Source organism: Leucoraja erinacea, unplaced genomic scaffold (genome assembly GCF_028641065.1).
Source record: "Leucoraja erinacea ecotype New England unplaced genomic scaffold, Leri_hhj_1 Leri_531S, whole genome shotgun sequence".
Taxonomy (NCBI): Eukaryota; Metazoa; Chordata; class Chondrichthyes; order Rajiformes; family Rajidae; genus Leucoraja; species Leucoraja erinaceus.
This window is the reverse complement of record NW_026576434.1, coordinates 82,236-93,308: the sequence shown is the minus strand read 5'-3', so window position 1 is coordinate 93,308 and position 11,073 is coordinate 82,236. Positions and strand designations below refer to the sequence as shown.

Genomic DNA, 11,073 nt, shown 5'->3' with positions numbered 1-11,073 from the left:
AAAACCGATGAACTCAAAAAGGGACAACCGCAAAAAGAACGATAGACGCAAAAAGAGACGACGAACGCAAAAACGACAGACGAACGCAAAATGGATGACGGACCTTCAAGACCCCTCGCACGGTCTCCGATGCATCAAGACGACGATTTCCGCAAAAAAGACGACCGCAACTTTTGACAAATTCGACGAACGCCAAAAAGACGACGAACGCAAAAAGACGCGGGCTTTTTTGCAAAAAGACGGTACGTATTTTCTCAAAGACGAAAGACGCGGCAAACCGGAGACCCCAACCGAAAACGACACCGCAAAGCACGCAACTCCGAAAAACAGACAACACGCAAAAGACGACGACATCATAAATAGACGACGGGTCAGCAAAAACGCAGAACGGATGCTTAAAAAACGCCGACGTAAGGGACGAACACAAAGGACTTCGAACGCCAAAAGACAACACGCAAAAGGCAAAAAGCAAAAGCCAAAAATTCGCCAAAAGCCTGAAAGGCAAAAAAAAGCCGCGAACGACGAAAAACGACGAAAACGCAAAAAGACACGACGCAAAAGCACAACGCCAAAAATCCAAACGAAACAAGACGACGAACGAAAAAGCACCACTAAAAGCAAAAAGATGACCGTACGCCAAAACAACCACAAACGCAAAACGAAAACGAATGACAAACTGAAGGCCGAACCAAAATACACCGAAACGATTCGAAAAAGACGGACGGCCGCAAAAGACGACAAACGCAAAAAGACGAAGAACGCAAAAAGACGAAGAACGCAAAAAGACGAAGAACGCAAAAAGACGACGAACGCAAAAAGACGACGAACGCAAAAAGACGAAAAGACGACGCAAAAAGACGAAGAACGCAAAAAAACGAAGAACGCAAAAAAACGAAAGAACGCAAAAAGACAACGAACGCAAAAAGACGAGGACGCAAAAGATGACAAACCGCAAAAGGACTCGAAAACGACAAACAGAAAAACGCAAAAATTTGACGCAACCCAAGACGGACAAAACCAAAAGCACGGACGAACCCCGAAACAAAGACGACGAACGCAAAAAGACAGACGAGGGCAAAAAAACGACGAATGGCCCCATTTCTTCCACGAACATCAAAAAGATTACGGAACGACCAAAAAACAACACAACATAAAAGACGACGAACGAAAAGACGACGAACGCAAAAACTGACACCGCACGCAAAAAGACGACAGAAAGCAAAAAGACGACCGATAGCAAAAAGAGACGACGGACGCAAAAAGACGACGGACGCGCAAAAAGTAGAAGCCAACGCAAAACGGACGGACATATACGCAATAGCGCCGAGATAAACGCAACATTGAAAACGCACGCAAAAGACGGCTAAAGGACGCAAAAATACGCCGACTGCAAAAAGACGACGAACGCAAACAAGAAAGACTGAAACGGCCACAAAGACGACGACCGCACCCAAGCCGCCCGCACGCCCCACACCCGACGCGACCCGCAAAAAGACGCCGGACGCGTCCCCCCCCGACCCGAGACCGCCCCCAGCCTGCCGGCCGCCACCCCCTGCCCGCGGGCCGCCCCCCGACCGCTCCCCCTTACCCCGCCGCCCCATCCGCCCCGAGATGCTGACGCACCACGCAAAGAGGCAACCGCGCACCTCTATGAAAGCCCGCACGCCACCCAAGCCCCACTCACATCGCGCTGCCGCCCCCCGCCCCCCCGAGCCCCCCGCCCCCGCGCCCACGCCCAACGCCGAGGACGCCCCACCCAATCCCGCCGCCCCCCAGCCGCCGGAGGCCCCGAGACGAATGCCACCTGCCGCTGCCCCGCCACCACAGATGCCGCTGCCTCCGACGCGCCTCCCGCCGCCTCACGGCCGCCCTCAGCCGGCTGGACTCACCGCCGCGGCCCCACACAGACGCGCGACGCTTCACAAGACGGCGGCCCCCCCCCCGCGAGCCGGCCGCACCCCCGACGCCTCCTGCACCGTCCCCAGCGGCCGCTTTGGCCTCGCCGACGCCTCACTGCGACAAAGCGCTCTCCCGCGACTTCTGTTTTGAACCCCCGCTCCCCACGCCCCCGAACAAGACCAACTGCCAACAGCCAAATCTAACGCGCCCACCGCCCACCGACGACGATATTCGAGCAAGCGACGCCCGCCAGCCCGATCGAGCCCGCAGACTCGCGCCGCCCCCCCCCCCCCCCATCCCCCCCCCCCACCCCCCGCTGTCGCCACAGACCTGCCCGCCCCCCAGCCGTCTGGATACCTGCCCCCCATCATAGCAACCGCCTTAAACGACACCCGCCCACCAAAGACGCCTCACCGCCCCCCTACCCAAGCCGCCCGCCCCGGCCGCCAGCCTGCCCCTTCTAACGCCGACCCCCGCCAACAAACCGTTTATTTTTTGCATCGCCCAACAAAAAACAGCGACGACCGCCCCAACAGCCGTTACGGCGCCCCCACCCCAGCCCGAGCACCTGCCCCCCAAACAGCCGACTGACCCTGCCACACAGCGAGCTCCGCCGACCCGACCCATGCAAAATCGACGCGGAACGCACCCCTACCGCCCGCCCACACAGCCGACGCCACAACCCGGCCCCCTAAACGCAAAAAGCCTGCGCACGCCACAGACGACCTGCCCCCACAGACGACTAATCCCCACCACGTACGACCGCAAAAAGCCCCCCGCCCTCACACGACCGCCTTGTATACTTATCCCGACGCCCTCCACCCCAGAAGCCGCCGCCAAAAGCGGCATGCCCCAACGCCGAGCCCCCCACCAAGGTCTACGGAATGCTTCAGAGGCCCGCGGTGCCCCCGCCCCGCCAGCACGCTGACTCATCTCACGCTACCACGCGACCTCCACACCCCAAGCCACACCGACGGTCTTCGGCCGCTCCCCCCACAAGCCGCGATACCGCTTGCGAATTGCTTTTTTCTGTCGCCGCCAACCGCCGCACACGCCCGCCTCCCGAAGCGGCGCCCACACTGACGCCGACGCCACCGCCGATCGGACGCCACACGTTCCCTGGGACGCCAAAAGCCGATGTTTAGGAGGCAACAAGCGGGGCGCTGCAAACCCCGACAACTGCCCAAAACGCTGCCTTTAATCCCCACCACAAGGCCACCACGCACAAAAGACGCCGCATGCCCCACAGACGCCAACTGCCAAAACAGACGCGGCCGCCACCAAGACGATGGAGCCACCCGAAACGGCCGCCCCCCCGCGCTCGCCCGCTCCAATGCGACGGCTTCAAAAGACACTGGGGCCAAAAGCCGCGGCCGCCAAGCGCAGCAGGAAGCAGACGACGACGGGGGACGCCGAAGATTCAGCAAGTACACCAGGACGCCACAGGCCGGAGGCCGCCACACGCGATGCCCGCTACCACCGGACGCCGGCCACCCGCCGCCGCCGCACCCCACACCCAACGCGGCTGCCCCCCGCCCGAAGCCTGCCCCCCCCCCCCTGCCGCCCAGCCACGCCTCCGAGAGGCCCACCTGCCCCACCGATGCTCCCGCCCCACCCCGCCCCCGCTCCCCCCCCCGCCGCTCGCCCCCAGCCCGCCCCGGCACCCATTCCCACGTCTGCCTGTCTTACGCCCCCCAACCGTGGGCCTCTGCACCCCGCTCCGCCGCACCCCGCGCTGAATGCCCGGCAGTCCGCTGCACGCACACCAGCCGCCGCCCACGCCCCCACTGCCCCCCCCAAAGCTTTCTCCCGAGTCTCGCCCCGCGCCGTCGCCGCCTACCAGACGTTTCCGCAGCCCCCACGCCTGCTCTCCACGCTACCGCAGACACCACCCGCACCGCCCGATCGTCCCACAGAGGCTCCGCAAGAACAAGAGGGGGACGGCCGCCCACACAGCACGCCGGCCGCCCCACGACGATGCCCGCCAGCCCCAACGACGCTCCCTCCACCCGATGACGACTGCACCCAAAGTCTACTGGTGTTTTGCCCCCGCTCCCACCACACGACGCCGCCCCCCCCACCCGCGCTGAAGCAGCAGCCGCTGCCCGCCAACCCCCCCCCACAGCAACCGCCCCCCGGCCCCCCCGCCCCCACGATAGAGCAGTACGACAACAAAGGACGAGGACGAAAGCACAAAAGACGACGCACGCCAAAAGCCGCGAACGGCAAAACGACGACCGACTGCCCCCCCCCCAACAACCCGGCGATCGCAAAAACGACGACGAAGCAGCTAAAAGAGACGAACGCGCCCACCGCCGACGAACGCCACACGACGCCGCCCGCAAACCCCGGACGCCAAACAGAGTACGCCCGACCGCGACGTCAGCACAAGCCATACGCCCACGTCCCCACGGCCCCGACTCCAAAGCGATGCGACCGCACGCCCGGACGAAAAACCGCCCCCGACCGCCGACCGCATCCCGCCCGCACGCCGCCTCCCGCCGCCCGTCCGCAACGCAGAGCCCCCCGCCCACGTTGTAAAGAAGGCCACCTCCTCCCCCCCCGCTGCTAGCACCGCCCCCCACCCCGCCCGCCCGCCCCCCCCCCCGCCCACACGCCCGCATTCCCGCTCGCCGACCTGCACTTCCACGGCCGCACGCAGCCTACAAGCCGCCGACGCTCCGCCGCGTCGCCAACACGGCCGCCGCACGCCCCCCGCGCCGCCTCCGCCCCACACAGACCCCGCCTGCCACCGCCGCCGCCCGTTCCAACCATGACTGTCATTATTAGCCTATTTCCAGCGGCTCGCCGCCCAAAAAGCCGCCCACCCCCCCCCCCGCGCCTACTCTCAACCGATCGGCCCGCTACAGTCGGCGCCGCCCAAGCATCCGCATGGCGGCCCGCCGATCTCGCCGCCGAACGCGCTTCCCGCCGACGACTAGCCCCCCAGCGTTCGACGATCTACAGCCGCGCCCGGCCGCCTCGCAGCCGCGCGCCCCATGCCTACAGCGTGCCGACGCCTAGGACGCGCCCGCCCACCCGCCGGCCGCCCGCCCACCCCGCTGACGCACGTGCCAACGCCGACGATGCCCGCCAACACGCCGCCCGGCCGTCCCCCCGCGCGCGCTCCGACACCCAGACGTACGAACGCCCTCCGACGCTGCCGCGCAATACGCCCGACCTGACCAGCTCCGGACGCTACGCCGCCGCGCCCCCCGCGCCGCCCGCCCACCAGACGAACGCCCGCCCCCACCCCGCCGCCGCCTCCGCCGACGCCGCGAGCCCGCCGACGTACGCGCCCCCGCCCACCGTCCCCGCCCCCCCGCCCAGCCCGTCCCCCGCCCCCCTCCCCCCCGCGAACCCGCAGGCCGGACGACCGGCCCCCCCCCCCGACCCGCCCGCATCCAGCGCCCCCCCCTAAGACCCCGCACGCCCCAACGAGCCCCGCCGCAAACGTACCCTTCCGCCCCCAGATCCCTGCCGCCCCGCCCCCATCGAGCCCCCGTCCCCTGCCCCCGCCAACCGCGTAAAGCCACGCCCGCACGCGAACGACGCCGCAGCCGCCCCACCCCCGGGCCCGACGCCCGCCGCACCCCAGCGACGCGACCGCCGCCCCGCCCTGTCCCGCCAATCCCCGACTCGTCCGCCACCCGCGGCCCACGCCCCCCCCCGCCCGTGTCCCCACGTAATAGTGCCGCGTGCCCCCACCGTTCCCCCGAGACACGCCCACGGCCCACACGCCCGCCGCTTCCAGCTCGCCCCCGCCCGCCCCGCCCGCCCGCCCGACCGCAGGCCTGCCCGCCCCGCCCCCCCGACCCCCCGCTGCGCCGAACGCCTGTAAGACCCGCCCCCCGCGACCCGCACCCGCCCGATCCCCGCCGCCGCCTATCTGCCCTCCCGGCCCCCGCCCGAGCCCCGCGGCGCCCCCGCCCGCGCGCCCTGACCCCTCTGCCCCCCCGCCGCCGCCCGCCCCCGTCCCACCGCCCGCCGCCCCCCCTGCCCCGCATCCCCGCCCCGGCTTCCCCCCCGTCCCCGCCCCCCGCCCATTTGCAGTGTATTGCTTTTGCCCCCGCGCCGCCCCGCACCCACCCACCAGACGACCACGCCCACCACGCGCACAGCCCCCCCGCCCACACGCCCGACGCACGCGCCCGCCCCCCGTCCGCCCCGGCCCGCCGTTCGCCCGACGCCGCTCCCCCGACGCCACGACACGCTCACGCGCACCGACCGAGCACGCCTCCCCGCGCATCCCCAGCCCCGCCGCCCGCCCCCCTGCCCCCCCCCCGCCGACTCGCCCCCTCCACCGCCGCCCCCCGCCCCCCCGGCTGCCGCCAGCCGCACCTGACCCGCCGCCCACCCCCGCGCACGCCCCCCGCCAACCGCCTCCCCAGCGCCCGAGGCCGCCCGCCCGACCGCCGGCCGCCCCCACGACCAGCCCCACGGACCTTAGTTGACGCGGCCCACACACAAGACCGCCCCTCAAGCCCACACCGCGACCGTTACGCGAAGCTGCCCAACCGACGCCGAAGCCCTCAACGCGCCGCCGACCGCCTTCATCGCCGCCCGTCCCCCCGCCCCAAGACGCGGCACCGCCTCAAGGACGCGCAAGCATCACACGCCCCCCACCATGACAGCAATCCCCAGTGCCCCACCGCCCACACCCACGCCACGCCGCCCATACAGCCCATCGAAACCAGCACAACGCCGGGAGACCGCACCCGCGAGACCACGGCCAAAAGCCGACGCCGAACGCAACAACACCCGACGGACGCAACCCGACCCGCCACGCCACCCCTGTTCCAGCCGAACGCAATGACACCGCAACACCCGTTCCCCTGTTGGCCACGCGCGTACCGCACGACACATGACCACCCCGCCCGCCCGACCGCACTCCAACCCGCCCACTTCACCCAGCCAACGTGCCACCCGCCCCCCGACTGCGAACGCCAAAAGCGCCGGCCCGCCCCCCCCGCCCCAAAAAAGACCCCCGCCGGCCCGACCCCGGGACGCCCACGCAAGCCGACCAGGAGACGTCGCGCCGCCCACCCGGCAAGTCCACGCCCTCAAGCCGCCGCCCCCCGCGCCCCGGACGAGGCGCCCGCGGCGCCGATCCCGCGCCCCCCCCCTCAGCGCGACCGCCCCCGACGCCAGCCGCCCGGCGCGCGCCGCCGCACCACACAGCTGGGCGGAAACGCCCGCCCCGACGTGACGCCACAGCCGCCGGATTTTACCGCCCCCCGCCGCCGCCACCCGAGCCGCCCCCCGCCCCGCCACGCCCGACCACCCCCAGGCGCCCCACCGCCCCCCCGCGGCTAGCCCAACCCGACGCAGCCCAAGCAAAGGAGACGGCCCGCCCCCCCCGCCTGGCCGACCGCCCAACACGCGGAGGCTCCCCCACCGAGCCACACCGCCCCCGGGCGAACAAGCCCCCCGCGGACCCGCTAGACCGAGAGGACGACACCCCCGTAGCCGACAGCACACCACGAGAACCGCAGGACCGAGACCCCACGACAAGACGGCCGCACGGCATTTACCGCGCGAGCCGAAACGCGGCGCGACGCAGATTTCTGCCACCCCCGACCGACAAAGCAAGAAGGGATCGCAGCCGCCCGCACAGCCCAGAGCCAACCCCCCCAGGTGACGCCAACAAGACCACGACCCGCAAACGCCGCCCGTCACCGCCCACCCGAAGCACCCCAAAGCACGCCATCCAGAGACAAACGACAGGCCCGAAAGCCGCGAACACGCTCCAAATGCCACACGCCAACCACGCCGCCACCGCATCGCGCCGCCGTAGCCAAAACCAGCCGACGCACAACAAAAGAGGCCCACCACGTCAACCAGTCGGCACTCGCGACAGAGTGCCGCCACGCCCCCCAGCCCCGCCCGCAACACGACCCCCGAGGCAAACCGCCCCGCACCGAGAACGCCTCCCGGCCAAGGCGCCGCCCCCCGAGGCCCGCCCGCCTCGCCAACAGACCAACGCCCCCACTCCGGCCCACACGCCCACCGAGCCCCCCCGCCACCCCAGCCCCCCGCCCCATTCCGACGACCCAGCCTACGCCCAGACCGACGCGGATACCCGCCCCACACCGCCCGTCCCGCCACCCGTACGCCGCCCACCACCGCCCGCGCCGCCCCACACCGGCCGAACCGCCCCGCCACGCGGACCGCCCCCGAGCGCCCGCCCCACCGCCACCATGATCCCAGGGAATCCGGCCCCCCACCCTAAACACCCACCCAAACAGACCCCGCGTCTCCCAGCCGCCCGCACCCGCCCCCCCGCCTAATCCCCGCACCCCCGTCCCCCCGCCGCACCCGCCACAAGCGCCCGTCATGCCCGACGACCGCGCGCACGTACCGACGCCCCGCCCCCGCCCCCCAACGACGAACGCCTCCGCAACCCGCACACATCCAGCCCCCGACGCCAACAAACGACGAAACAGCCCCGCCCGCCCGCAAAACGCCGAGCCCGCCCTCCAACGACGCGCACGCCCCAAGAACCCCCGCCCAAACGCCCCCCGCCGCACGGAAATGCCCCAACGCCGAACGCCCGCCAATCCGAGAACCCACTAACAGAGCCCACTTAGCTCCGAGGCGAAGGCCCCACAGACCGACTACCCCCCCCCCCAACCCGAGGCACGCCCCCCCGCCCACCGCCCAACGCCCGCCGCCCCCCAAGAGTCACCCCCGCCCACGCCCCCCCGCCGACCCACGCGCCCCGCGCGACGCCCGCCCTCGTCCCTCGGACGCCCACCGCCCCCCAACCCCGCGACCGTACGCGCCCACAGCCCACCCCGTTTACACCGCCCCCACGCCCCCGTCCGCCGCCGCCCACACAGCCACCGACGCGCCCAAGCGTGCGACCAACCCAGACGCCGACGCCCACAAACAGGTCCCGACGAACGCCCAACCCGGACGCCGCCCCCACCCCCCCTGACCTAGCCCAGCGACACAGCCCCGCCCCCCGACCAACGACCCGCCTGCCCGCCGCCGACGCCACCGCGTCCCACGCCTCCCGTCCGCCGAACGGCGCCCGACCGCCGGACGCCGCCCCACCCGCCGGGCCCGCCCACCGCCGCCCGCCCGCCGCCCGCCGCCCGCCGCCCCCCCCGACCGCCTCCGCACTAGCCGTACCGCCCGCCCCCACCCGCCGCCGCCCCCCCCCCCCCCTCCCCCGCCCCCCCGCGCGCCCGCCCCCCCGCCCCCAGCGACGCCGCCCCCCCACCGCGCCCCCCCCCCCCCCCCGCCGACCCCCCCCCCCCCCCGTGCCCCCACCCCCCGCCGGCCCGCCCCGCCGCCAGCCCCCCCCGCGCCCCCCCAGCCGCCGCCCCCCCCCCCCCGACGCCCCCCCCGCCAACCGGCACGCCGCCCCCCCCGCGCGGCCCCGCCCCGGCCCGCCGCCGCCGCCACGCCCCCGCGGCGCTACCCCCGCCCCCCCGCCGCCCCCCCCCCGCGCGCCGAGATCGACACAGGCGCCCCCCCCCCCCCCCCCCGACCCCCGCGCCCGCCCCCGCACCCAGCGACGCCCACCCGCCGCCCCCCGCGCCGCCGGCCCCACCCCGCCCCTCGCCCCCGCCCGGCCGCACCCGCCGCACGCGCACGCGACGCGACCGCGCCCGGCTAGGGCGCCCCCCCGCCCCCACCGCCCCCCGCCCCGAGACGCCCCCCCCCCGCGGACCCGCCGCCCCCCCACCCGGCGGCCGCGCCCCGCCGACCCCGCCCCCCACGCCGCCGCCCCCTCCCGTCCGCCGCGCCGGCCCGCCCCCCGCCCCGCGCCCCCCCCACGCCCCGCGGCCGCCACGCCGCCCGGACCCGGGCCCCAAGCGCCCCCCGCCGCCGCCCCTCCCCCCGCCGCCCCCCGCCCCACCCCCGCCGCCCCCGCCCGAGACCCGTGCGCCCCACCGCCCCCCCCGCCCCCGCCCCGCAGCCGCACGCCGCCCCCCGATCCCCCTCTCCCCAAGACCGCCGCCCGCCCCCCCCGCAGCCCGCCCCCCGCCGGCGGGCCCCGCCCAAAAGACCAGCCGGGCGCACCGCCCGCCCGCCGCGGCGCCCCCCGCCCCCCGCGCGCCAGCCCTGCCCCGCTGCCCCGCCCCCCGGCCCCCGACCCGCCCGCCCCGCCCCCCGCCGCCCCCCCGGCGCCCCCGCCCCCGCCCCGCCGCCGCGGCCCGCGCTGCCGCCCCCCGAGCCCCCGCCCCCCGCCCGCCGCGCCCCCGCGCCGCCCCGCCCGAGCCCGCCGCCCCCCCCGCTGGCGCCCCGCCCCCCGGCCGCCACGACCCCGCCCGGCGCACCCCGCGAGGCCCGGGCCACCCGGCGCGCCCCCCCCCCGCGACCCGCCCCCGCCACCCGCGGCCGCCCCGCCTCCCACGCCGACCGCCCGCCGGCCCGCCCCCACACGCCCCGCGGGGGGCGCCCGCCCGACCGCCCGCCGCCCCCCCGACCGGACGGCCCGCGCCCCGCCCCGCCCCCGCCCCGCCGCCCGACCCGCCCCGCGCCCGCCGCGCGGCCACCCGGGGCGCGACCGGACCCCCCCCCCGAGAAGGCCCCGCGCCGCCCGCGCCCAAGACCCCCCCGGCCTCCCGCCCCACCGACGCGACGCGCGGGCTTCCACGCCGAAACGACCGCGCGCCCCCGAACGCCGCCGCCCCCCCCAGCGCGACCGCGCCCCCGGCCGCCGTCCGCCCCCGAACCCCAGCGCGACGCCGACGCCGCCGCCCCACCCCCGACGCCCCCGCCCCCGCCGCGACGCCCCAGCCCGACCCGCCGCCGCCCCCGCCAGCGGCCCCGCCCCGCGACGACGCCCGCCCCCCCCCCCGACGCGCCGCCCCCCCCGCCGCCGACCCCCGCCCAGCGACGCGCCGCAGCGCCCCCCAACAGCCCGCCCGCCCCCCACGACGCCGCTCCGCCCCCTGAGACCGCCGCCGACACGCCCCCAAGCCCGGCCCGGGCCGCGCCCACCCGCCGCCCGGCCCCGCCGCCGCCGCCGCGACGGCCCCCCCCGCCGCCCGCCCCGCCGGCCCGCCGCTGCGCCAACGCCGCCCAGCCGCTACCCCCCCGCGGCGCGCCGCCCCCGCCGCCCGGCGCCCCCGCCCCCGCGCGCCGCAGCCCCGCCGCCGCCCGCCCCCCCCGCCCCCCCCCCCCGTGCCGAGCGCAACCCCCCCCGCCCCCCCCCGC

The 11,073-nt window shown here is 74.3% G+C and overlaps 3 protein-coding genes across 3 annotated transcripts in view; all 3 read left to right on the top strand.

Annotated features, from left to right (window-relative positions):
* Positions 1 to 3,187: 3,187 nt before the first annotated feature.
* Positions 3,188 to 4,471, top strand: LOC129694069 (uncharacterized). Its single transcript, XM_055630799.1, has one exon. The coding sequence runs from the start codon at positions 3,188 to 3,190 to the stop codon at positions 4,469 to 4,471; it is 1,284 nt and encodes a 427-aa protein (XP_055486774.1).
* A 201-nt stretch (positions 4,472 to 4,672) lies between these two features.
* Positions 4,673 to 8,189, top strand: LOC129694068 (basic proline-rich protein-like). The gene is made up of 3 exons (XM_055630798.1): positions 4,673 to 5,190; positions 5,373 to 6,736; positions 6,853 to 8,189. Exons 1-3 carry the CDS (start codon positions 4,673 to 4,675, stop codon positions 8,187 to 8,189), a joined length of 3,219 nt encoding a protein of 1,072 aa, XP_055486773.1.
* A 46-nt stretch (positions 8,190 to 8,235) lies between these two features.
* The window catches only part of LOC129694067 (proline-rich protein 36-like), a 41,308-nt gene continuing 38,470 nt past the window's right edge, over positions 8,236 to 11,073 (top strand). Inside the window, exons 1-4 of the mRNA XM_055630797.1 lie at positions 8,236 to 8,450; positions 8,582 to 9,032; positions 9,527 to 9,964; positions 10,088 to 10,995. Of these exons, the coding sequence (XP_055486772.1) occupies positions 8,236 to 8,450; positions 8,582 to 9,032; positions 9,527 to 9,964; positions 10,088 to 10,995 (2,012 nt within the window). The remainder of the gene's footprint in view (positions 8,451 to 8,581; positions 9,033 to 9,526; positions 9,965 to 10,087; positions 10,996 to 11,073) is intronic.

What these genes read in the sequence shown, in the direction of transcription:
- LOC129694068 (XM_055630798.1), top strand. Translation starts at nt 4,673, where the DNA reads ATGACTGTCATTATTAGCCTATTTCCAGCGGCTCGCCGCCCAAAAAGC. An exon ending in GACGCCGCGAGCCCGCCGAC is followed by an intron (nt 5,191 to 5,372) that starts GTACGCGCCCCC and finishes TTCCGCCCCCAG; the next exon opens with ATCCCTGCCGCCCCGCCCCC. An exon ending in ACCGCAACACCCGTTCCCCT is followed by an intron (nt 6,737 to 6,852) that starts GTTGGCCACGCG and finishes GAACGCCAAAAG; the next exon opens with CGCCGGCCCGCCCCCCCCGC.
- LOC129694069 (XM_055630799.1), top strand. Translation starts at nt 3,188, where the DNA reads ATGGAGCCACCCGAAACGGCCGCCCCCCCGCGCTCGCCCGCTCCAATG.